Source organism: Drosophila ficusphila, unplaced genomic scaffold (genome assembly GCF_018152265.1).
Source record: "Drosophila ficusphila isolate 14025-0441.05 unplaced genomic scaffold, ASM1815226v1 contig_106, whole genome shotgun sequence".
NCBI lineage: Eukaryota > Metazoa > Arthropoda > Insecta > Diptera > Drosophilidae > Drosophila > Drosophila ficusphila.
In genome coordinates this window covers 9,658,466-9,685,891 of record NW_025063993.1, presented here as the reverse complement: position 1 = coordinate 9,685,891, position 27,426 = coordinate 9,658,466, and the positions used below count along the sequence as shown (strand labels likewise).

At 41.2% G+C, this 27,426-nt stretch overlaps 1 protein-coding gene across 1 annotated transcript; it reads right to left on the bottom strand.

Moving 5' to 3' along the window:
* Positions 1-24,508: 24,508 nt before the first annotated feature.
* Positions 24,509-26,332, bottom strand: LOC108096145 (membrane metallo-endopeptidase-like 1). Its single transcript, XM_017197526.2, has one exon. The coding sequence runs from the start codon at positions 26,330-26,332 to the stop codon at positions 24,509-24,511; it is 1,824 nt and encodes a 607-aa protein (XP_017053015.2).
* Positions 26,333-27,426: the final 1,094 nt, after the last annotated feature.

The following is a 27,426-nucleotide window of genomic DNA, read 5'->3' as shown; positions in this document are numbered from 1 at the left end:
TTCGCTTTCGGGTCGCTTCTTGGCCGTCAATAGGCATTTGGCTATTGAAACTTTTCCAGCGAGGAAGCCCGCACGCACACAGGCCACAGATAATATGCACATGTGCTGCCATGTTGCCATGTTGCCATGCTCCCATGGCCATGGAGCATATAGCATATAGTATATCCCACTTCTCGGGAGCCGGCTCCCGTCACTCCGGGCCATAAATATCCGACTAAATATGCTGGTCAGGCCGGCTGAGATGGCTGCCTTAGGCCAAAATCTGTCTTAATATGTGCGATGTGTTGTCTGCGCTGTCTGTGTCTATGGATGTCGAGTGGGAGTGCGATTGTGTGTTTGCGGGATTTATGTTTGGGGCCAAGTTGTAAGCGCCAATGTTTTTTATGTAGAACTTAAAGACATCCTAAGTACTTTCTGTGCATTCGCACTGTGCCAGTTTTTTTCCGAAGGCAGAGAGGAAAATTATGTAGATTTTTATATTTAATCGGTATAATATGCAGGAAAATAATGCTTTAGAAAAAATTAAAAAATATTTTAGTAATAAGATATGTCAATCTTATTACTTATAAATTGATTATAGGATTTAATATTTTACATTCGAATATATAGGTTAATTGTGTCATCTTTTCAAACAGCATTGTTTCGTTTCTTTTTTTAAATGTTAGAAAAGTTAGTAAGTTTCATTGAATTTCTCTGCGTGTACCAAACCTCCTCCAGCCCGTCTGCGTCCTCTTAGAGCAGCTGCTCCTTGTTGTTGGGAATGCCGCTCCCGTTGTTGGTATTATTTCTGGTGGCACTTGAAGTCTGCTCGTGGGATCGCTCCAGGACGTTCAACTTGCTCCCGTCTTGGCCTCCTCGATGTCGTCCTTGTTTGTTGTTCTTGGCAACTGTTTTGCTTGTGTTTTATGGTCAGTTCTAATGTGCTCCTTCGTCGTTGCTGGCGTTGCTGTGTGTTTGTGCCGAAGTACTTAGTGTTAATAAACTTTTATAAATATTCTCTTTGACACTTTTAGCACGAAATAAAACTGACAAATAAATCTGATTAATCATTGCACTTTGCGCTTTGTAATAGCACTTTATCGTATTTTATTTGGTCCCTGCTTTCACCTACTTGCGGGGTCACATGGTCATATCTGAAATAATTTCCAGCTAAGTTGGAAACTTTTTGCTTGCCAATCCATCAAGTTAAGAGGTCTGGCCGGTGGTCAGTAAACTCGGGATATTTTTTGATTGCCTTCAAATTCAATTGGTCTTGCCCGTCGGTCAGCTGGTTTATTGTATTTGAAGGCGTGGTTATTGGCTTCAGTTGAGCGGCTTTATTACACGGTGCTCCATAGATATATATCGGAGCGTTTCAATGGCTGTTTGCCAAACAAAATCGTTTGATAACAAAACCGTTGCGGGGGCCATGAACCCCGCGTATCCAACTCATCAAATGCAATGAAAAAATCCGGGAGCAGCCGGCAACCCAATTGGAGCCGCATCCTTTTGCCCCGACGAACAATTCTAGGCAAATACAATTTTGAACGCATCACAACACGCAAACACAATCACAAATGGGCGGGGAACTAGGGGGCATTGGGGGAGTAGGAGAATAGGGGGCGGAGCGGATCGGGAAGCGGGTTCCAGTGGCAACAGAAAATGGAGTGTCGGAACAGCACTTGGCGATTGTCCGCCATTCCCCTTCTGCATAGTGCATACTGGCCATTGATATGCGTCGCGGTTTTTTTACACGAGGTATCAGGGGGAATTGAAGGGCATATTGGTTATGCAGAAATCACTATGATATTTGTTAGAAAAAATTATATTCGAAATATAGCTATTTCCTTAAATAACAAAAGTCAATCAGATATAGTTAAATGCTTAGGATTTATTTAATTTATTTTTGCATTATTGACTATACCCTTATTTAAATTCATTTTGGGGAAGGCTCTAAAGTCATCTGGTGTACAGAATTGAGAAGAAAATTAAATATACAAATTGTAGTCTTCTTTTTCTAATATAAATAAAGTAGAAACGAGCTCGCTTTTTTCTATTATTTCAAGCCTATTCCCATGCGGTTTGAAATAGGCGACACATGTTGTTTCTAATAGAACTCAACGAAAATTGGGTATCATGCAATTGGAAAGTTTTTCATGGCCTTTGCCTGCTTCTTCTTCTCTCTTTGCGCTGCTCTCCTTCTCGTCCTGCGACTCCGTTTCTGTTCGCAGCCACGCGAAGAGGTCACACTTAATTTCCGCTCCCAGTCGTAGCATACTTTTTTGGGGCTGCTGCTCCTCCTGCCGCTGCTGTCATTGTTGATGCACCCTGTGCTTGGTCCTGTCAGTTGCGCTGAACTTTCAACATCCGCTTTTCATTTACACACACACTCACAACCACACACGCACGCTGTTTGGCCGATGTCCATGTGTCCTGCGCTCCATCTTGTTGTTGCTGGCAACATCTGTTGATTATTTTGGCGCTGCTTTCTTTTTTGCACTTCACAATGCAGCGCTGTGTTTGTGTGTATGTGTATACTGTCCATGTGGCTTGTTTATCGCTCACGCACACACACAGACACATGACACAAGGTGGCTCAAAGTTTTTTTGTGTTTATATTGCTTCTTTTTTTTGTTGTTTTTGGTACTTCCCCTTTTTGCATTTCGCTTCACACACACACAGAAACGCACACACTCGCACAGTGTGTCAGCGGCAAAATTGATTATGAAATGATTTATTGGCCTCAAAAACTGCTTCAATATTGATTAAAGTTACTGTTTCTCCCTCTCGATTTTCCACGCTTTTCCTCTCTCTTCGTATCCTTCATTTTTTACCCGTTTGTGGCCATTTCCGTGGCGCGGACCATGCGGCGTATGCGTAACGTTTGTCATGCCATTTTATTACCACCACCGCCACCCCCTTTTTTAACCAGCCATTTAAATGCATTTTTGTAAGCTACCAAATATCCGCAGTTAAAAATAGAACATTTGAAAAGAAATGTTGAATGAATTTTTTAACAAAGCTCATATTTGCGGGCTAGAGAAATGCATATTTGTTCGATAGCAAGAAAATGTGGTAAAAAAAACTATGAAATATCTTTTGTGTTGCAGCATTTGGGAATTTGCACAGATGAATTGAGCTTGTATTGCTTTTAATAAAGGGATTATTTATCCGGGCTTAAATCGGTTAATTAACGGAGCCATTGTTATGAATGAAAATCGAACCATCGGTGGCCTTAATTTTTTGTATTCAGGTATTCCAGGATAGATTAAATATTTAGTTACTTTTGTACCATTGCAGAGTGGTACACTTTTGACGGAACAATTTTATCTTTTGTTAATAAACATTTTATGTTTTTTGCGCAGTAGGTATTGCTTTTCCAATTAGTAGACATATTTATTGCATTTTTGTGCAGTAGCTATTACTATTGCAATTGACCTACATTCATCTCCAATTATCAATGGTAGCTGATTATTTTTATGTAGATTTATTGTATGAACTTATATCATTTCATTAAACTAAATGTGCAAATCTAAAGCATGAACCCAGAAATAATAACTAGATGGTACAAAGAACATTTCTTTCAAAGATCACCCATTTATTCTCCACGGTAATTCGGGATTCGGTTGCTTTTGAAAGCCCCTGTGTTGTTATAGCTCAGCTTTAGTTTGTTTCAATGCATTTTTTATATATGATATTTCATAGACATGGTGGCTGCTGTCGGAGTTGCTGTCGCCGCTGGTGTTTTTGTTGCTCGTCCTGTCAGCAGTTGTCAACACAAAAAGGTGCGCAGCTCATGCCAATCCAAACAGGTGTGAGCCTTGGTGATTGGATGCTTTGTGGGGAGTCGAGTGGAATGGGGCTAGTGGATGTGTCAGATGAGTTTTGTTTCAACACATTTGGAGCGTTAAATCATTCATGTTGATTTAATTATTTTACGTTGTTGATTCAATAATTTTTTATTTGATTTATTTATTTATTTACACGTTGGCACGTTTGAGGCGAAAATTTTGTTGTCCCTGCTGCCGTTATTTCGTGTGCCGCTTTAAATGACACCATCAATCAATCACGTCACTTATGACAGCCGCCGTAGTGCCATATTCATATGAATATTATATACATAATGCTTCAAATTTGTTATAAGAGAAAAAAGTGCAATCTGAATTGCAAATTGCAGTGAAATTAAAATTACATTTCGCCGTGTTCTGATTAGGGCCATGAATTATTGTTGACTGCTGGTCAAATGAGTTATGGATTAATAATTATGTGAAAATAAAGTAAATACGGACTCTGACTTTAAGTGGTCGGATTAAAATGAATATATCAACAATGAATTTTTTTGTTTAACTTTATTAAAGTTTTTAACTGGCGCATAACTAAAGCTCACATTTCATTTGTTTTTCTATTCATTGCAGCTCTGTGGAAAGTTCGTGTTTTTTGGGGTAAGCATTGAGCATTAAAATAAAAATTCAATATTCGCTTTTTCGAAGTTTACCGCCCAAGTGGTGGCGGAAAATGGGCCACGGATAATGCCAAAAACGGCGCCGGCTGATTAAGAGTGCAGGGCGTGAAATGCAGCTTGCGATAAATTTAAATGATTTCCATCGAGGCAGAAACCCAAATGGCACTTGCTTCAGCCCGGCTTCCATTGTTCTTCTCGTTGTTTTTGTTGCTGCTGCTGGCTGCCTGGCAGCGCCTTTTGGATTTATTATTATGATTTGAAAGTGCATAAACCACTTGAGGGCGATTCGGATTCGGAGCAGCGCATTTCGCTGCATAATTGGCACAATCAGCTAAAGGCGAGCGCGATAAAATCCGCGAGCCCCTCGAATCACCCACTCAAAAGACAGAGGCGTAGCCCGTGGGATTTTGGGAGATGCCCCAGATAAGATATACTAAAGAATAATCCGTAACGAGATAAGGTTACTTAAATATACAAAAAAATCTCATTGAGAAAAGCCTAAAGCCACTATTATCATTAATAATAAAGAAAATTATTTGTTTTTTGTGTTTGTAATTTTTTTAAATTTATACACACATTTCATTATAAAATTAAATGACCCCCAGTTGAAATCCCGCTATGCCTCTGCCAGATCCTTTCAAAACTTGAAGTTGTCCGCCTCGTTCTGCACTGAGCTCTTTTGGGGTCGTTTTTTTCCCGCTGCCTGTGTTGATTTTCCAACCTTTTAATTAAGTGACAGGACGAGGACGAGGGCAAGGCGTCAGTGGAGCTCAAGTTCCAGCTGCATTATAATGACGAAGTGGGGCCACCGAAGTGGGGGCGGCGCATCGAGACTTTAGTCCGCAAACAAATCGCTGGCAAGACAAACAAACAAACAAATAGACTGAGGACCCGGGCAGACAGACAGTGATTGAAAGAAGTCTGCACACGTGCGCCCAGGTGCCCATCGCCGGCGCTCATTAAAATGCAACTGTGTGCGGTAATGGCCAAAAAGGGAAACGTGCAATAAAAGCAGTCGCTGAAAAAACAGTAGTGGGAGCGGTGGTAAAGCGTAGAACAGAGCATAGAAATACATTTCGCTTTATGCAAATGCATAAAAAATACCACAGACCAAGTGGAGGCAAATAAACGAGGCGGCGGCAGAGCCAAAAACAAAAACCCTCGCAAAAATGGAGCAAAGCGGGAGTATATCAAAAATCCATGTTGGCCTCTATCTTCTCTTGTTTTCAGTGGAATGGAAATTTCTGGATCTACTGCTGATTTTCCCCTGCTGCGCGTATTTTTTCTGTTAAAACGCGTCGAATAAATCTAAAAAGTTTTAGATCCGAAAACAAAAAATATTATTTGGGAAAACCTGAAAGAAATGTTACAGCAATTTAAACCTGAAACAACACTTTAAGATGCTCCAAACAGATATTAAAGTAGAATTTTAATTTAATCTTCTAATTTAGCCTACAGGTGTGAATTTGCAAATTCATAATCCAAACAGAAAATAATAATTACCAATGCCCTTTGTGCGTGATAAGTGCAAATCGAGTTAATCCCAATATTTAGAGTGCCCCAAAGCAAAAATATGAACTCTTTTTCTTGTTTTTCAAATTTTAAACTATAATTGGGTAGTCTGAGAAAAGCTCTCCAAAAAGAGCCGAAGGCACATCATGTAGAACATTTTCCGAACGATTTTGAAGTGAGCCCCTGAATGAATTTAGTTGTTCAGACTTAAATGGGTTTGAAATTAGAAGCGTGTTCGTTTGCTTAAGTGCTCCTGTTTCCTTTTCCTCGATGAGGTTCTGGGCTAATCAGCCGAACAGCTGATGGCCAAGAGGGTCGGGCCAAAACGCTTTGGGTCAGACAAACATCAATAAATTAGAAAATGAATAAATAAATACGCTTCAAGCTTGGCTCACACACACACACACATCTACACAACAGGAAGGCGATTTCGAACTGGGGGCGGTAAATAAATCACCACAATAAATCTTTGGCACGCAGTTGGAAGCGTTTTGCGGGTGACCCGCCTCCCGGCCATGGCACATTTTTCCGCTTGTAACTATAAATATATTTATGCATGCATGACATAAGTTTGTCTGGAGTTCGTACTCCGGATTCCGGATTCCGGAGTGGATGAGCTGCTCCTCCGGATGCGCCCATAGAAATCCTCGCAAGCTGCAAAGCGGCAAAACTTTAAGCAACTTTGGGGCAACCGCAACACCACACTCAATAGACGACAACTGCCTCTCTGCCACTGGGACAATGTTCGTCAGCCGGGGCGGCAAAATCGCATTAATTTCACAAATTTGACTGGCAAAGTTTGAGCCAGCATCAGCACTTGAAGTTAAACGCCATTTAAAGACAAAAGGATACACTTCAGAGGCGGAACAGAGCGCTCAATAGTCAACACTTTAAACGGGTGATTTGATTTTGCTGCCAATGACGCTAAAAGTTTTAAATAAATCCGTATGGGAAAGAGTATTTAAAGTTTGCGATAGGAAACAAGTAAATAGACTAATAGTTACCAGAAACAGGAAAAAATAAATAATTCAGGTTACCAATATCCATTTCTTTTTTTATATTTAATTAATATGATTCTTAACTGGAACTTTAAGGTCTTTGTTTACTTCCTGACAAATCAAATGCAAGGCCGTTCTACTTTTAGAAAAAATCAAATTGACCCCAATTTATTTTCCCTCTTCACTTTTTTGCCATGAGCCTTAACGACATTTTATATATTATATAATATATAAATAAAGAATGAAAAGACTTAAGAAATACATTTCAGTCCGTCTTAAGAAATTTGCGGATTCTATTTTTAAATCTCAAAGTTAAATTAGCCTTTTGGTTGCCTGTCAATAAAAAGCCATGTTCAATTTATTTAGCCAACAATTTATTCATATTTTTAATGGATCTTTCAAGCTTGCTTCGGGGCAAGAGCAAATAAATATTGTGCACTGAGTTCCTTTGATTTTTTGCATAGTTTTTTCTTATATAAATTTACACTTTTGCTAGGATTTTCTTTTCTGTTAAATCATGCTGCTTGAAGAGTTTTCCCTGGCAACGTCAACGCTTTTTGCTGGCAGCAGTCAAGCCGCAGCCATTAGCTTAATTTGTTTAATTAATGAATTTGCTGAAACTTGTTCCCTGATTTTGGCCTTCCCTTTTCCTTCCTTTCTTTTTTCCTTGCCGCAGAGTGAGGCGTTTAAATGGGAATTCGTCTTCTCAAGTAGGCACACATACCCAAAATTAAGGAAATTAATCATACGCACTGTGTGCCCAAAAGAGGGAAAGAGAGAGCTGGAGAGAGGGGGGTCGAAGTCAGAGTCAACTCCCAGTCGACTGCACAGTAAATTTTGTATTTTCCACATTTACTCGTTGAATATGCACTCAATTGGAATTTATGTGATTTGTGTGCTCAAGGACCTGTTTGGGTTATCAACAACACGGCAGACTGTGCCGCCTCCTGCTCGGCAAATCTCTTCGCCTGGTCCATGACTTTGGACTTTTGGCTTATACGCTCATAGATACTACACTATGTATATGTATAGAGCCAGCCTTTCGGTCTTTTAATTAGCAGCCCTCCGAATAGCTGGGTGTGTGCGCAAAGTTTTCGGGGCCATTTTAATATTGTCATCATCATCATAATTGAAATAAAGCAACATAGGACCTCCAGGCATAAAGCCCAGGATTCTCCTTCTGAGGGCGTGACCCAAACTCTTTTCGGTTTCTCGTTTATATATTTTGTGTTCTACTTTTTCACAACTTGTTGGGTGTTTCGTTTCACCTTTTTTTTATTTGCAAGTGGGGGTTTTTTTTTTTTTTTGGGTTTTCATTTTATTTTACGCCACTTTGTGTGCCACTTTTTGGCCCAGAAAGTGTGTTGCCCTGCGTTTACCTTTATAAGCGGCTTTTGGCCAATTTACAGGGGTACGAGGACGGCGGCCACGACGTGCGTGGGAGAACCTCACCGCTCCTGGCACCGTTGGCCAACCTTTTGGCGGCAATTTTCGGTCGGTTGTCGTCGGTAACGGTTGCCGGTTATCATTTATGGCTTACACATTTGCCTAGACTGTGTTTTGTTATTGCAATTAGCAGCAGACATCATTAAGTTGGCTAATTGTAGGGCGGCCGATATGAGCAAAGGGTCCTAAAACAATTTACTGTTGGCCATAAAGCAATTAACCGTAGCTCCTTTAAGCCGAAAAACTAATGTGCATGTGGAGCAAAGTAATCCCGGGTTGGGTAAGCGTTTATAATTTATAATGGTTATATGGAAACGAAGGACTATTTAGGATTTTCGAGATTGCTGAATTTTTAATTTTTAATCAGTTGAAAAAAATTGTCTTAATTCTTTTTTTCTGTGTAAGCAGAACGAAACGAAAGTAAGCCATTCCATAGGTTTATTTTAATGAAACGTTTCGGTTTTGCCCATGCCAGACAATTTAAATGCCTGTAGATGTCATTATTTATACGCTAATGTTTTCGCCCAGCAAATGCGAAATTCGATTTGACCGGGCGGCCCGAAAAATAACAACAATAATGGCGGGAATCACTATCAAACCAAAGGGACAAACGTGCGGACAGCAAAAAGTTTTTACGAGCGCTCAACCAAAACAAAACTTGGATTTGCATAATATACAAATATACCCATACACTGCAAGCGGTCCGAAATTGTGTCCCTGTGTCCTGTGTGTGTCCCTGTGTGAATTTAATGGCTGCAACGACAAGCGACAAAACTCAAACTGTGGTTATTTAGTACGCAAAGCTTTTGATGTACTTTATGCGCAAGCAATGAACTTTTAATGTGAGCATTGCCAAAAGCAACAAGGCCGCCAAAAGTGGCAGGAGGAAGTGGCAGTGCCATTGGTGATATATCAGCTCTAAGCACTCCCGCGAAGCCATTCAACGCCCACACAACTGGAGAATTCGGGAGGGGAAGCAGGAGCCATAAGGATTCCAGTCGAAAGTTTCCTCGCCTCAATTTCGCGTTTCCATATTTTTGGGTACACCTGAAAAAGTTGCAGGGAAATGTAAGATTTTCAATCAGTAAAATGTTGTAACTCGGTATATAATAGACTTACCTGCTAAAAACATAAACAAGTTATTTAATGATAAAGAATCTGAACTTAAAACATTTCTGCGACAATTTCTCGCAGTGATATACAAAATAGGAATAAATAGCAGAATCTGAAGGTGAGGAGACTTGGCTAGTTCCATTCTGCTCATGGCGACATAAATAACACCGAAACCGAGCAACAAAAACCAACCAACAACCAAAAAGCTTCGCCCAGACATGACTGCTTCATACGACTTACGAGCTTTGTTCGCGGTTTCCTTTTCTTCTGGCGGTTTTGTTTTTGTAACCCTTTCTTTACCAACTGAATGATCGCCGAGCTTTGGATTTGGGCGTTGTTAGCTTTTGTAAGAGGGCTATAGGGGTTTTAATAGATTTGGTAAGCGGTGAACAAAACAATATAAACAATTTAATATAAGAAAACAAGAAATCAAATAAGTAGAGTTCAAGAATCAAAGAAAAGACCATTGTTTTTTTAAATTACAAAATTACTATTCTAATCATCTCTCTTATAACTTTCTTCTGCACTTGCACTGCTTTCCTTTTTCCCAGGGCAGGAGCTTCCATTATCAAAGAGCTCGCTAACCGCAGCTAATAGCATCCATTTATCGTAAACATATACCAACCACGACTAAGTTTGAGTTAAAAAGTGGTAGCGATAATCGCGGTGGGGTCTTCCACCCAGTTTTCTTTTTAACCCCTTTTTCCACCACATTTTCCTCCTAAACACCACATGTGCACAGTATCCATTTGCATCTGTATGGGTGTGTGTGTGTGTGTGTATATGGGGAGGCGCCTAATTAATTGCCACCGCGTTGAAAATATTATTTTTAATTGTGTGTTTATGCAGCCAAGGAGATATAAGGAGAGGCATTTAAAAACGGAAGCCATCCGGAGTCAGGTTGGTTGCTAGCCAAAAACCGCTCAGTTGCTTTTCCGCCTCTCCGTCTTTCCGCTGGAAACCCCAGCCCCCAGAAATATAAACACAAACAGGCACAGACACAGACACACAGCCACATGGCTGGAATATTTATGAAAATTATCCTTTCGCTGTGGCTTTTTAAGATGCTCATAATTTATATTTAAGTTGAGTTTAGTATGTCGCCAAGTGAGCAAAAGCAACAACGCGCTGTTTTATGGAATAAGCGCCAATACAACCAAAAATACACTAAGGGGAAAAAGTTTAGAGGCAGTAAAAAATGTTTATTTTTTTTAGATGAATGTAAGGTCTCAAAATTAATTAGTTTGCAAATAAAAAAAAATGATAAAAATAATTACTTAATAATAATTAATTCCATATAGGAATTTTTGAGTTCTTCTATTGTTTAAAGTGTAACCTATAATTTTTGCCACCATTGTACTGCCAAAAAGATATTCCTATATGGAGCTTGTGTTCGTGTTTAATGGCGGAAGCTGTTTAGTGTCACGGCTTGCATCATAAATCTCAGTCGCCGTCTCTGTCTTCCGCTCGACCCTCTCGCTCCCTCCCACCCACTTTATTGCCGGGGTAAAGTGTCAAAGGGTGTTGGGGCAGCCGACTGTGATGCTGCTTTTAATTGGTTATCAAAGGCGGCCAAATAAACCTGGGCGCTCAAATATTTACCCAACGCCCAGAAAGATTTTGGCAACGAGAGCTGCCAGTTGACCAGGCCAAAGTCACTGGAGGGTTCTTCGGCGGGGGAGTGGCAAATGGGGAAAGGCATGGTGCAAGGCCATTAAATAAACGCAACGCAGCGCAGCGTTTCGAGTGGTTTTCCCAAAGTAATTTCCACTTTGAGCCAGCCAGACGATGGAGGCGTTTGAATCTTCAGTAAGCCACCAGCTGGGCGAGCACTAAAAAAATAAATGGGAACGTGCTTAAGGAGTTGAGAATAAATAGTTTTATTGAAAATATAGGTTTTTAGGAAATAGTTTAATTAGTTTTTAAGTTTTTTATCTAAAGGAGATGCATTTTATTTTAAAAGTAATTATGTTTTTAAGGTTAAGATCAATATATAGCTTATAGCAATTTTGAAGGCTACAAATTTAATTGGAACATACAATTTATTTATAATGTTTAATATAATTTAAATAATAATGTGACAATATAATTTAGATAAGTGCTGAATCCCAATGGATTTGCATATATTCTGAGTGCACTGGAAGCCCGAGGGTTCACATGGGCACGATGAAAAGAGGAAGGGAGGGTAACCTCAGGTTGTGGGTGGCTGAGCTCTTATCGCCTGCTCCTCGTCCTGACAGGATATGAGTATTTAAATTTATCGCAGTTGAGGTTCAACGTATGTGCCAGTGTGTACATAAATTAGGACCTGCACCTGCTGGAATTTCCCCACCGCCTGGGTCCAAATCAAGGCTGATGGCAAATCGAAGCCAATAATTGAGTGCCATGTGGTCGGAGGTAAATGGCAACTTGAATTGCAGTTAACAAACATTTACTCGGCTGAGCATTCAGTTAAAACAAGGTGAGTGCATCGCTTTGGTGTCGGGGCTTCAATGGGCTAAAACCGTCGGACGCACATCAAACAAAACCAAATCCCTCGGCGGTTATTTTTGCTTTAAATGAAATTCAAGCAATCAACGCTAATCGGATCAATTCGTGAATAGTTCGAGTGTGTGTTTGAGTAAGGGTTTCTTGTTTTTATTGGTGTTTCGTCTGCGCTTCACTGCGCTTTTTGCTTTGGCTTTCGCTTTGTCTACGGCTTTATCTTTGTTTTGTTTTCTATTGTATTGTATTGTTCTTTTCCTTTAATTTGCATTGCGCAAAACTTTTCGCCTAATGAAATAAGCGGCGTAATCGATGTGACGCTCTGTTGTTGTAACTTAAGCTAAGCGGCCACGCCCCCTGGCCCCAGGAATACGCCCCCCATTTTCCCCAACACCCAATGACTCTTGTCTGTGTATTTGTTCAAGTGTCGTATCGGTTGCGGCTGTGGCTTGGCTGAATGCCTTCGTATTGGTGAGCGTGAGGCTGTGTGAGTGCGAAAGGAAATGGCTGTAAGTGTAAGTGTGTGCGAGTATGTGTGTGTGTACTGTGCGGTTGAAAAACGGCAATTCAATTAATTTCCGCTGCTGCTTAAAGCCGTAATGAGCATTTAAATTGCTTTTGAATGAGGTTTGCGGTGCCAGCAATTGTCCATAAAGGCATCGGAAATTCCATTCGGCGGCTGCTCGATTTAAACATGAAGTGCACTAAGCAGAGCCATTAACAAATTAACTTTGCTGCCCGTAAGATGTGACCACCAGTAGACCAATACCAGCTAACCGGCCAAAAAGTCACTAAATTGGTTTAAATAGGTTGGCTTACCAATTAAGTTTGTTTTAGACAGGTAGCATTGCAGGAATATAAACATAAATATAAACTGAGATATTACCTAAAATTTAATCAAGAAAAAAAATAAAATTAAAAAGGTATAACATTGAATTCTATTTATATTAAAGAATTAATTAATTACAAGTTTTTTATTTATTGGTATAAGTTATGAATATAATTTGGCTAAGTAGGAAACCAGAACTCAATAAGAACATTATGTTTCTAGTTTTATTCCGTGCTGCCATACTGGCGACTTCGCCTCTCGGACTCCTTGAGAGCCCATGATAAATGTCCTCGTGGTCCTTGTTGAATTAATCCCTGCCACAAATCAGGCCGGCCCGCAACCAGTTGACCAATCGAGCCATAATTGTCAAGGAGGCAAACTGTTGATCAGCATAATCCCGCTTCGGGTGACACCTGTCAGCAGGGGAACCGAAAGTTGCCGCGTCCCAAGATTTATGTGCCTCGATGCGGCGTCCATTAAGTCAAAGTCCGGCGCTTTCGGGTGTGCGGATGCGTACATAACCTTTTAACATTTATTGAAGTTTATTGGGGGTCCGGAGCGATTTCTCTGGGTCCTTTCATTTGGTATGCGTGCTATGGGCTCACACCCATTACTCAATGGGCATTCGAACCCATCGTCCGCAATTCAAACGTGTGTGTGTGTGCGAGAGTATTGGTATGTGTTCTGTTTGTCTGAGTGCGGATTGTCAACAAATTAATCAATGTTTATTTGCTAAGTAAGTTCGCCCTCGAGGCGGACAACCGGTTATCCAGGCCGGAGGGCCAGGCGTTGTCCTGTCCGCCCGATGTTTTGTTTCCTTTCGCCATTTCCTACTTCCGGCCATGCGTGTCTGTGAGCGAGTGCGTGCGTGTGCGTGCGTCTGCGTGTGCGTGTTTGTCCTTTGTGCCTTTGTATTTGTGTAACTAATCGCGTTAATAGAGTGGATAATGTGCCGCAGGTATGTTGGCCAGCGCAGCGCCTTCGGATGCCTTTGCTAAACGGTGAGCTGTGAGCGGTGAGCGCGCATTGAAAGTGTTTCGCTTTGTGCCACTTCTGAGGACCCCCCTCCTCCTCCTCCCACCCTCTCGAAATCCTCCCCCCAATTAAACACCGCCCATGTGTTCTCCTATTTGTGTTTGTGTCTCCGAACAAGTGTGTGTCTGATTAGGCCCTGTTTAACACCCTCGTTGTTGTTGTTGCTACTGCTGTGGTTCTTTGCCCATCTTGTTGGGTTTTAAGTATCGTTTGATTGGTTAACGGGGCGTATGCGTAATATTCAATTTGGACAAATTACAGGGCCCAAATCCGTCGGTTTTTTCCCCTTTGTGTGTTCGCCTGGTATTTAAGCTACTTGATTGCCATCGATTTGTGGGCGTTTGTCGTAAAAATTACACTGATTGGATCACCGATGCGGAATGAAAAATAGTTCATTTAATAATCAACTGAAAGTTAAGGCCATTACACGTTAATAGCATTTTGTAATTAGTGCAGGAGGTGGAATTATATAATGCTCTATATGACATCGTAACAGTTTGAAAAAAAATTACAACATTTTATATGAAAGCATATTAATTTGTAGAATTTTGTTTTTATTATTAAAAAGCTATGTGAGAAATTAAAACACATTTCAAATTCCTTTTTAAAAAAGGCTTTTAAAGAATTTTCGTAAGTTCATCTGTAAGTAATTGAAATATGCTAAACATTTAAATGGTTTAGCTGGATGAACCCATTTTCCAGCAGCTTCAATTACAGTGCTCATTTGCTTGCACAATTCCTTTGTTTGTTATCCCAGTTGAAAAAGCAAATCTCAGCACGGAATATGCAAAATCCGCAATCCACTTGAGCCAAAGCACACACATTTTACGGGCATCCCCGAACCCGAATCCCAGCCAGAGGACGAGGACGGGGACGAGGACGAACCCAATACCTATCGAATAACGCTTCGTATGTGTGATGTTGCCGTGCTCAAGCGAGCGCAGCAAATGGGCATCAAATGACGCAGCAACATTGTCAAAGCAATCGTAACAAATGAAGTCAACAGTCTGGCTTGCCAGGGCCTTTGCTGATTTTTTAAAGGCATTCGCTGCACGGTGAGTTGAAATGCAACGCCCACGCAGAGGCCACAGAGGATCCGGGACAACGAGGACAACCGGGACAGCCAGGACACCGCCAACACATTACTAATATGAGTTGGCTACGCCTCGCTGTCATCGCACTGACACTGCTCACATGAGCTCCGATTGCAACCGCGAGAGTACACTGCGAGAAAATCAAAACCTTAACATAAAAAAATGTTATCCTCAAATTTGGTTATCTGGGGTAGCAAAATAATTCTGTTGAAAATAGGTTCAATACACAAGTATTATATTTTATTTTAATTATGTTGGCAATAAACACTTTGGAGAATACATAATTTAATTTGTCTTGTTAATCATTATATTCTCTATTTATTCATAAAAATATTTCAACATTAAATTTAAACTAAACTACATATCTTTATATGTACTTAAAGTTAAACAAACTTTTTTGCATTATGTTGATATAAATTTAGACTTGATTGAGAATTTTTCGTATCGTATTTGGAAGATTTTTTTGCTGTGTCGGCGGGACAACGACAACGACAACGACCACCGACAGCTCTAGTTGCCTTCAAGTGGCAACGCTCAGGATGCGAATTTATGGCAAACACGGAAATGCGAGCCGGATGAAGGCGTCAATTGCAGAGGCCATGCACACGCGCTGATTATGAAATGCGTCTCATTAAAAGGAGAGACCTCGACCAGAAACCAGCTCGGATCCTCCTCGGGTCCCTTATTCCGTGTGCTCCTCCGTATGCTCCGCTCCCTGCCTGACCCAATTCTGCACGGGATGGTGTCACATCCAGAGCCAGCCTCAGAAAGTTTCCTACTTCGCCCGTGGACAGCTGTCACAGGATTCCACAAATATTTTGATATGCAGCTGGCTGGCTGTTAGCTGTTGGCTGTTAGCAAAAACCCCAAGCTCAAATTGACAACGCCATTTTTGCCACAATATTTTTACAACTGCGCACAGATGTGAGCGGATGACACTCCAAATATTTGGTTGGCCCATATAATTGTGGCCATGCGGTTTATGGCTAATTTCGTGGGTTTTTGTGGGGATTTGCGACCAAAGCAGGCACAAACTTGGCAATTAAAATTCTACCAATTCACAGATTTCGGTAGGTGGCTTGTTTTGGCAAACATTCGCATTTCGCATTTATACTTAAAGCCGACTGAAAAAAAGTCGGTATATAAAATCTGGTTTTAGTTGCCATGTGTACTGAGTTAAACTTATTGTGGGTCTTATTTTTCCTCCACGTTTGGCTGCCCTTAAGACTGCTTTGCATGTTAATCTTTTGCCATGACTTGTGGGCGCTCGCAGGCAATGACCTAATTCTGTCAACAAAATATCATAGACACCAGTCAAAGATATGAGCTCACTGCTGGCATACGGTAACACAGAGCGAAAGAAATGTGGAATATTAAACAACAAAATGAGCATTGCAAAGATGTCAACAAAAAAAAAAAATGTTTGATGAATTATAGAGAGTCATGTTATTACAATATTTTACTAAAAACCAGAGAGAAAGAAATGTGGAATATTAAACAACAAAATGAGCCTTTCTAAGATGTTACCAAAAATATTTATTTGATGAATTTATAGAGAGTCATGTTATTACAATATTTTTCTAAAAAAAAATGATTGTAGGAATTTTTGCTAACATTCAAACACAGCATTGAGCACTGTGAATTTTCTTTGTTATTTATCTATCTTTAATGTTTTTAATATTTCCACATCATTGTTTTTAGCCAACTTTTCCGCCAGTGTTGGTTTACAAAAACCTCTGGCAGTGGCAGTGGCAACAGTCGGCAGGCTAAGGGCATAATACTAGTCACAAGCCGGCCCCACATGACTCCGCTCCCTTGGCCATTTAACACTTTCATATTTCGTCGCCGTCGTCGTTGTCGTCGTCGTCGTCGTGCTCGTCGCCAGGTTGTTTACCGCCTCGGGGCGGACTTTTACTTTGCATATAGTATGGCCTTAGCTGGTGGGAATCGGGAATGGCCCTGGATCCCCGGATCCCTGGATCCCAGGGAGCCCGCACGTTTATACACTTTGCCGGGCCGCTGCCATATTTGTGTCTCCCCGGGCGCCCATTCTTGGAACCCCTTTTTGTTTCGACTCGGCGAACGTGGCCGGCAATTTATCAAACAAAATATGCACTTGAAATACACGTAGCTAGTAGCTACACAACATCTCGCCTTTTGCTCCTGCACGCCGAGTGCATTTTATTCAATTTTTTTTTCGGGGATCCCAGCCCCCAAAACGACGCTCTCATCGCCCCCGAAAAACATTTTCAGTTTTCGGTGATAGAGTGCGGCAGTGAAATGAATTCGTAAGTGGCAGGGACGGGAATGTTCGCTGGTTCCCATTCGGGCCAAGGAATTTATGGCCAGCGATTCGTTGAAGTAGGACATAGAACTATGTGTGTTAGTTTAGAAGTTGTCGGATCAAAGGACAGCCAAGATGTTCTAAGACCTGAGACTTGGCTCCAACTTGACTTCCAGTTGCGAAGCAGACGTTTTGCCATATTTCCATATAACAAGAACGTGAACTTTCAGCTCCCGGCCAATTAAAAGTTAAATTATTCTATTTTGATTTTGTCAAATGAACATTTGACATGCAAGGCAAGCCACGCCCACTATTCTCGGGGGGTTTCATAAGTTCTTTGCTGAATGGGGTTTTGAGAAAAAATGGTAAGTCGATTTTTGTTTTGCATTGTCAGGATACAACATCATGACATGGTTTTTAAGTAAATAATTTAATATTATTTAATTTAATTTAATAATGAAATAAATATTTGATGATTTGAATTTTCTGATTTTATTTTTATAACACATGAATTAGGTGTTATGTTTATTTGTAGTGTATTTTTTCGATGTAAAAAATCATATACTTTTTTTCCAGTTCCAGCAATTTCTTTTCATAAAGTTTAATGTCAGTCTGTTGGACTCCAAAACTTTCGCTTTAAGCCACGAATCCTTTGTCGGTGTCCCACTTATCCCTTATTGTGCGCTCATTAATCCCCAGCGGTGCTTTATCGATTTCCTTTGCCGCTAATGCAAACAGATAAATCTGCCGAATGAGTCGATTTGTAGGTATACAACGGCCCCAAATGGGTGCGGATGTGTGCCAGGAGTTGAGGAGTTCAGGAGTTGAGTTGAGTGGAGTGGATTCGGGGATCCTGGCAGCCATTCGACTACCAAATGGGGCCTAATGTGGAGCACAGTCAGCCTGCAGTAATGAACTGTTGCTATTGTTTGTTATTAGTTTTTATGGCTGGTGCCGTTGTTTCGCTCCCGCCCACAATTATCCGCTTCGCCCCCTTTCACCCTCCGCCCATCGCAATCGCTTTTGGGGGAAACGCAATTTGTCTCCATTTTTATCATTAAAATAACAATTAAAGCTTTTGTGTGCGTCGTGTGTGTGTCGGCACGCTCGGCCTGTAAATGTGTGCAGCGTTTGCGGTCTATATATCATTATGAGTGCCGCTGGGTTGTCCGGGTAGTTTTATTGCTTGTAAACATTAGTACTTATTGTTACGGCAAATTACATGCTGCTCTGCCCGGCGGAGCGTATAGAAAAACACGCCGGACACTGATGAGTCAATAGTCCGTGTCGCAGCAGTCTATTAGTATTAGTTAATATGATTATGGCCGGGCAACTAATGTTAATGAAGTTAATCAATTTACTGCGATCACAGGGATGGGAAAATACGCGTAGCCATGGATAAAAATATACTGCATTGTGTAGCTGAACTATACGAGTAGTTTTTAAAGATTTTCATGTCAGTTTATGTATTCACTGGCATGTATTCTCATCTCCAAGAAGTCCGGCCATCGCACATCCATCAGTTTTATGGCCCTCCAGAGATGGCTTTAATTACGGCAAATCAAAAATCCAAGTTACAACTTGCTGTGCAGCTATTAGCTCGCATGTTCACAATGCATAAGCCACTGGCTAGGAGTATAACATACATATCGTATATATCGTATGCAGGTAAAGAGAAGGAGACGGGTAGCGTTGAAGGAAAGAGAGAGCAGGATGGACAGTGGACAGGCTTTTAGCAACGTGAAAATGCTTTATGGCAATTAAAAAGGTAATACATCAAATGCAAAATATACAAGCCAGTGCATGTAGCAAGTTTTCTCTGTTTTTTATATCTGGCCAGGGAAAAGGATAGAGATAAAATGATAGAGGAGGATGGAAAACGATAGATTGAAACAAATTGCAATGACATGAATGCAATTGTGTTATGCGTTCTGCAAACCGAAAACTCTAAAATTTTCACTCGCATCAGCAGGAAAAGCCTCATTTATAAGTGTAGTTTTCAGACCGAATCGATTTGGAGAACCTTGACATGTTCTATATGGACAGCCATTTGTATGTAGCATGAAATGTCAATTTGCAGGTAAAAGCAATTGGAATTAAATGTCAAACACCTGCACACATATCCCTATATTTCGGCCCACTCAATGCAGAACAAATAGAAAAATAAAGGGGATGGAGAGGATGTTCGTTAGGCGGCACTTAAATGCCGTCAAATTTGCAATGTACGGTGGACAAAAGTATTTGTGTAAAACAGACGATAAGCTCACTTATTGATCCACTTGCAAGTGTAGTGGTCGCCGTGTTTGTGTTACCCCTGTCAAATGTTCCACTTCCCCCCTTTGGCCGACCGGCCATTTTGGCCAACTTTCAACGCGACGCCATGTTGGTACATTTTCATAGACGATTGGACACCGTCTAAACAAATGGAACGTCAGTGGTGTGTGTGAGTGTGGGATGTGTGTGGGTGTCTGAGCGCTAAACAAATACGGAAAGCGCAAACATAAAGAAAGGACATTCAGACAAGCTGACAAAGCAAATTTCGAGTCTACACAAACGAATACTTAGCATAATTTGGCCAATAATTAGAGCTGAAAAAGAAGGGATGGAACTATTTATGTTATAGATTTCAATGCTGATTTCCATGATTCTATGATTCGTTGTTGAAATGAACCAATTTTAAAAATAAAATCAAAATCCGAATATATTTAGACCTTCCTTTATTGTGCCTGCTTTTCAGAGAGCAGTCGAAATTGTTTGCTACAATGATTTCACATAATTTTCATTTCAGATTTCAACAAACGCAGAGACACACACAAGCATTCACGGTAAGTTCTTTTTGTCATTTGGAATATTCATTCGAGTTTGATTGCAATTTGGCAATATCAATATGCATTCCCATAAATCACTTTCAAGTTGAGCCCCTTTGTTCGCCCCTATTTTTCCCATTTATGAATATCCTTTGTGTGCGTTTACTTGTGGGTACGGGTGTGTTGATGAATGTTCTGCCAGCTTAGCTTGTAGTTTCAATTGATTTTACAAATTGCAAACTAGTTTAGCAAACAACAAGCCAATGTCGAGCGAAATATGTCACACAAAGAGATTTTATAATCATTGTTCTCATTTCCTTTTCGTATACAAATTACGATTTTAGTTGACGAAGAAAAGATTAAGAATGTTTGTTTATTAGTCTACATGAGATGATCAGAACAAAAAAACCAATTTTCTCATACAATTGATTGATTGGGAGATTAACTTAAGAATTCCTGTTGATATAGGGTATATCCTACATTCTTGTGTGCTATCGAAATTAAGTTGCAAGTGATTTCCTTTTTAAGTGAAAAGCACTTAACCAACTTAAGCCGTGAGCAAAGATTAGAAATGTTTGCTAATTAGCCAACTTGAGATGAGTGTGCCCGAGTAGATATTTATGCAGGCTGCGGAAAAAAGTACAACTCTTTGTGATGCAAATCGCACGCAAATGATGCCCGAGAAAAATATGAAATGAAGTCATCCCTGCTCCATTACTTTGAGCAGTGCGGATCCCAATTGGGGACTCCGGACAAAAAGGGGTTATGCAAAGTCAAGCAACCTGAAAAAGACACATTTGTGATGCAAATTCGTTGCTGCCTGCTCTTCGCCATGGCGACGTGTAAATCAGGCTAAGTACGTGGTCTTTTGGTCTTTTACCTGCCATTTCTGGCTGGCTTTTTCGTGCCCTCATTCCCCCCTCAAAAAAAAAAAAAAAAGAAGAAAATATGCAACAATTTTTGCCCGCTCAACGCTGTTTGCCGAACTTTTGCTACGGATTTACTCCCCCGCCCTCCTATATTTTTAATATATGGCAGCGACTGAAAAGGAGGCGTGGCCGTTGCGCCCCCGGAGTGGCGCTCTCTCAAAGCTTGTTTGCACGGCCCAAACATTTGCCGTGCGAATCGTTTTGCTTGCTATGAAATAATTACATATGCATGACAGCCCAGCCAAAGTGTGGGCGTTTTCAATCGCTCGCAATATGTGCACACACTCTGTTCACGGCTATATACTCCTATATGGTATATCTGCATGGAAGTCAGGTTCATGCCGCCGATGTGGGTGCCACTGGAAATTACGCATACGCTGTGTGGGCAGGTTGCCCTTTTTTTCCGCCCTACTCGCCACTGACATCGAGCAATTGTTGTTTTAAATTAATTAATTTCGTTTTCATTAGCAACAGTAGCGTCCGAAAGGCTTTTGTTTTTTAATAGTATGCTGTTATTTGCCATTATTTGTGCGCTATTTGCCAATTTGCGCGAGATTCGATTCATCGAATGCAATTTTCGCACCACTAATTATTATTTAAATTTAAATTTTGATACGCTGCCGCCGCCATGGTGTTACAGCTCCCGAACAAATGGGATTATTTAAATAAATAAATTCATGGTAAAAATCAAGAAGTTAGCTTTGGCGCGTATGTCGCATGAAAAAGTGTCGCAGGTTTTACACCGACTGACGACCAACAGGATTTTACAATTCCAAATACAAAATAATTGCTCAGGCAAACAAAAAAGAAGTAAATAGTAAATTTAAATCAAATATTGTTTACAGATCTTGGATAAAAAGGAAGGGAATTTACAGCTTTTGTGCATCTCTTTTTTAATCCTTTATTTAGGAACTATTGCCAGTAAAGTCTTTGAAAAGTTGGGCAGATTTATAGTTCGAGCAATTCCCCAATCATAAAGGCTTTCCTTCCGCCTCGGCAATTGCAATTATTTTTTATCTGTATGGTCTGGCTGGGGCTTGTTTATAAACCCATTTCTGCGTTGTAATCCGCCTATTTGGCAAGCGAGTGCATGCGTGCTTACTAAGCGAATTGCCACGCCCCCCGCTCGCGCCCTTGCCTCCCCGCTCAGTACTGCATATATGGCAGCGCAATGGGCCGGATCGAGCATTACAATGTAATTACAGCAAATGCAACTTTGTCTGGGACCGGGGAAAATTTATGTAAAAGCCAGAGTTGCGGGTACTCTCGCTGGCTTGCTGTGTAGGCGAAAATGCCGAGCTCCGCTGCTCCTCCGCGTTTTTGGCATCGACACTGTCTGTTTTAAAAGGCGGCCAGCAACAAAGTGAAATTTTAATGCAAACTAATGCAAAATCTTTCGATATGAAACACGGAAACGCAACGCAACGGCGACGGCGATGGCGATGGCGACGGAAACAACAGCAACATCAACAAAATAAATTGAAAAGCAAAATGCAAAGTGAGAGCGGGTCGCAGGGCGCAGAACGCAGGACGCAGGGTGCGGCATCCTGGCTGGATCGTCCTCGGCGCAGCAAGACAAATGAGTCTGCATCAATCTTAATTAATTATTTAAACGCAGCGGGCATGGAAATGGCGTCGTCGCCCAGAATTAAAGCAGCAACGATGAAGCTCCAAGCTGACAACTACACCGACAAAAAAGACATTCAATATTTATAGTTGCTAATTAGTTTTTAATAGGATCGTTGGAGAACTATTCTTTTGGAATATAATAAACTACAACCTGTTTTAAAAAAGGTTTATATTTTTCTAATTTCAATGCAACACTAACTAATTTAATTTAAGCCAAAATTTATCTTTGATTTTTATTCATACATTTGTATTTTTGTTTCATAAACAAAATCTTTCTCGGTAGGAAAAAAGGTTTATATTTTTCTTATTTCAATGAAGCAATATCTAATATAATTTAAGCGACAACTTATTTTTTGTTATTATTTATAAATTAGTAAAGAAAAATCTTTCTCGGTGGAAAAGCAGGAAATATTGGAAGTAAGACTGGGGTCGAGCCCAAACTACTGAGCACTGGCGTTTCCTTTTCGGCTCCGACTTCGCCTCTTGGCTTTTGTCTTGCGCGTAATTAAAACGAAAGCCTTTTGATATTTAAATTATTTTTCATAAATTGCATTGCAGCCGGCGCAATGGCAGGGGGAAAAAGAAAGCGGCGTGGAGTGAGCCACCGACTCCTACGCCACGGGCCATGTGGCTAGGAATTCAATTGGTAGTTCTTTCCACACACTCCCGATGAAAGCGGAGTACTCGTAGTATAGCTCATTACTGGGCATGCCACTCACTCGGCTGCCACTTGATGGTGGCTGCCTTATTTTAATGCAAAAGTCAAGAGCCGCGACTGGCATTAGGTTAATTTGCTGCGGCTTGTGTTTAAATTAACCCACGCTGCACTCGAGGCAAATAGCCCGGCTCAAAGGTGGGCTCAAACCGGCCGCAGGGGCTTACACATGGGAAAACCACAGGCAACTGCTGCCAATCAGTGTCGTCAACATCGTTCTACTCCTGTTCTACTCTCAGTCACTCGAAGTCACTCAGGCTCCTGACCGCAGCCGAGGCGAACTGCCATAAAAACCAAGTTTCTGTAACCAAAGTCACTGAGCAGCACCACCCACTGACCCACGCCCGCACCACTTTGGCCTTCGGTTCGTGTCTTGTAATTATGATTAATCTCATTTAAATTAAATGGCTTAATTGTGTGGAGTGGCGCTCTTCTTGTCATTAAATGATTTTTATCAGAGATAATTTACTGGGAGCTGAGGCACCTGCTGTCCACAATTCTATTGCACTACTCCAGTCGAATAGTATTTAATAATACACTTGCACATAAAACTCGTTTTATTCATTCCAAAAGTATTGTATAAATAAATAATAATAATTAAATAAAAACTTTTTCAGGTATGCCACTTCGAAATCTGATAAAGATTAGAAAAGAAAGAATTTTGTTCGAATTTCACCAAACCCATTTTTTTTTTGGAAATCTGGAAAGGTGTTGTATCATTAAAATTGAAAAAAATCGGCCAAAAAATAAAAAAAAATTTATGATGCAGGTTGATAAAGAATTTAAATACAGAGGTATGCCACTTCAAGATTTAAATACAATTAGAAAAGTTATGGACTTATAACTAGTGAAATTAAGTACATTTTCACCAAACCCATTTTTTGGGAATTTGAAAAGGGGTTACATCGTAAAAAATGAAAAATAAGTCGTTCAAAAAATAAAAAAAATTCTAATGATAAAGTTTGTTAGAGAATTAAAATACAAACTTTTAGAGGTATGCCCCTTAAAAATCAGATTAAAATTGGAAGAGTTATGGACTTCGAGTTATAGAATTTTGTTCAATTTTCAGCAAACCCTTTTTTTTTGGAATTTTTGTTCAATTAGAACAAAAATGTATACAACGACTATATTGTTTAATCATGGATTTTTATTTGTACTATTTTTTTGTATGTATTTGTATTTGATTGATTGTTTACCACAGCTGGAAAGGATTTTGGCGCTGCTTGCATTTAAAAGCAGCGTCGAATCTGGCGTTACCCATTAAGCTTATCGCCAAACGGACTTGCAAATCGTCGTGAACTTCGTACTTGAATCTAAGGCCATCAGTGCAGAATCGCTGCGCCATATTGAGAAAGAAGACCTTTTCATGAGAAAGGCGAGTGAAGCGAATGCGGCTTCTGGATTTTGCAAAGTACGCCGAGTAGGCCAGATCAACAGCCCCCACATCCGCAATGCGTTCGCCCACCGTGGGGGAAAAAATTCGTAAGCCCAAGCGATCCACTGCGCTCTGAAATCCAGGCGAATAAGCTATTTGCAAACCCAATTCGTTCGCGTTTCCGTTGTCGTCGAAGGTAACTCCTTGTGTGTCAACGGAGTGCATGAGCTCGTGACCGAGTAGAACTCCCATCAAGCTGAACTTGAAAACATCGTGGCTGTCCGGCAGGAAGAACGGTTCCTGCAGATATTCGTAGGGTACCATGATGATTTGTTCGGCGTAGAGTGGTGCAAAACTTTCGGGTAAATAGGATAGGATATCATATTTCTTATAGCTTTCCTTAGCTGCCATCCCCTTACGGGTTCGAAACTCAAGCAGCTTGAGATGATCTCGAGCGAAGTCCAGATCCGTCCAAGGAATATCCAAATCATCGTAGTGCTCGTCGGCAAATCTCCTGTGATCCATGCCCTCCGGCATGTTGCCTAGGTTGAGGACCACACTCTGAACCTTCCGGTAGATCATGTCCTTCTGCTCGGCGGTCAGGTTCAAGCGATTGCGCTCGATTTTCAGAAGCAACTGCTGGCGAATCTCCTCGAAGATCTTCTTAATTTGCCGCGTGTAGAGTGAGAGGTTCGGCAGGAAGCGCTTCTCAAAGAGCAGATTCGATGCCAAGTACATGTTGCTCCGCACAGCGATTGCGCATTCGAGGGGATCATCGCTGCCCGGGGTTTCCCATTGCAGGTGCAGAATGAACCGAATCATCATGTAGTGGGCCAGCAGCTCGGTGTCAGTGGAATCTATTAGCTTCTTGAGGGCTGTCAAGTAGGTCAAGTCAGCGGGTGCCACACGGAAGTTGGCCTGAATGCGGTGGCCAACTATTTTCCCGATGAACTCCTGCCACTTGTATCCCGTTCTGCGCTCCATCTGATCTACAGTCATTATGCCAGCTTTTGGATAGACCCACGGTACGGTTAGGTTATTAACATCCCATTCCAACTTCCTTATTCTCCGGAGGAGATTATCGATCCCTTCCGATGGCATTCGCAGGGCACGAAGAGCTCTAGTCGCTTTCTTGTAATTTATCTGGACGGTTTTGGGCTTGCGCAGTCTAAAAATGCGCTCCGTACTGATTAGGGAATTGGCCCCGAACTGTACATTGATCAGAAGGCTGTCGAGGCCATACTTGTGCAACTCGGCCACGGTGTCCATCCAATTGAACTGATCTGCGGGCCAGAGAGTGCCAGGGTTGGCCAGCAATGGCCAGGGGAGTCCCTCTGCCGGAGGAGCCAGTCGCAGGAAGTGCTTTATTTCTCGCGTTTCTGGCGGGGATTCGCGGCAGCTGCGGTAGTATCGCAGTACCTTCGCCTCCACACTCGACTGGTCGAAGTTCGAGGTTTGCGAGCTCTGCTGCAGCTCCTCCATTACTTGCATGAGTTTCGTGTGCATCTGGTGGACAAGCATCTCATGCAAGTTGTGGTAGGATCCATTGGCATGGTGGCTCGCATAGGTGCCACACGCAGCTAGGTAGAAGTTGTCGCAGAAGTCGAAACTTGTTAACCAATTGTCAACTATATGGTACATTAGCCGGGTGTTGGTTTCGGACCTAAAACCCCGAGACTGAGAAGCAGGCACAGCGAAAACGAGCAACAGTCCGATAATCCACATCTTCGCTGGCCCAAAATGAAACTGAGAACAATTTCTGGCGCTGAATTGAATTTAAAGCGTAGGTTATACCAACCACTGTACAATCTATCAGAGAGAGCTTTAAATTCAACTGATAAGGTAGACTTCCCCGAATCTCTGTTTTTGGGAAGATTTATTGTAATCAGTACCACGAACTGTGAGTATTTGCAATGATTTCTAGAAATCGGTACAGATAACTCAGATCTGTGCTTTCATTAAAAACTTGTGCAGAGTACACTGAAAAAATTAAGCAACTTTTTGGAGAAACAAGTTATTATTATCACTATAATATTGTCTCAAATGAGAGCCATATGAATTTATGTTTTATCTGCTCTAAAAAAATAGATCCTAAACATCAACAGCTTTAAACAATTTAAAATCAATATAGTATTATTTCCATTATACAAATTGTTTTCATAATCTGAAGATTTAATTTCTGAAATATATAATTGCTGTTCAGGTGGCTCAGTGTATTTTTTGGCAGCAAATGAGTTCGCTTGCCAGTGAATGACATTTATAGAGATTAAATTCTTGCTTTCAGCGCCTAATCCGTTTTATCAGTGGAAACTAGGCGGCGTGAGGGAGAGGGAGGGAAAGAGAGAGGGTGAGGGAGAGGGAGAGAGGACTGTAAGGGTCAGGTTTTGGTTTTGGTTACTGGTCGACGGTTTCGTTCACCCGGGACCGTGCGGTTGGAGCCGGATCCGGCAGCCGCCGTTGTTATTGCAACGGATAAAGCCGCGTGGAGTGAACGGCGGCACGATTGGGTCGGATTTTAAGTATTTTCCACTAAAAAGCGGTAATTGTCTGGAGCCGTTGCTTTAGTCGGATGCAATGAAGCCATTAGCTGGGCAAATATTATTTTACTCAATTAAAATGCACAAATTCAGCTGCATGTCACGTAGCCGCCGTGTTTGCCCTTTACCTTTGCCCAGCATCGGTTGCAAATTTTTGGCTCTGTCGCGAGACAATATCAATATCTGCTTGTTGTGTTA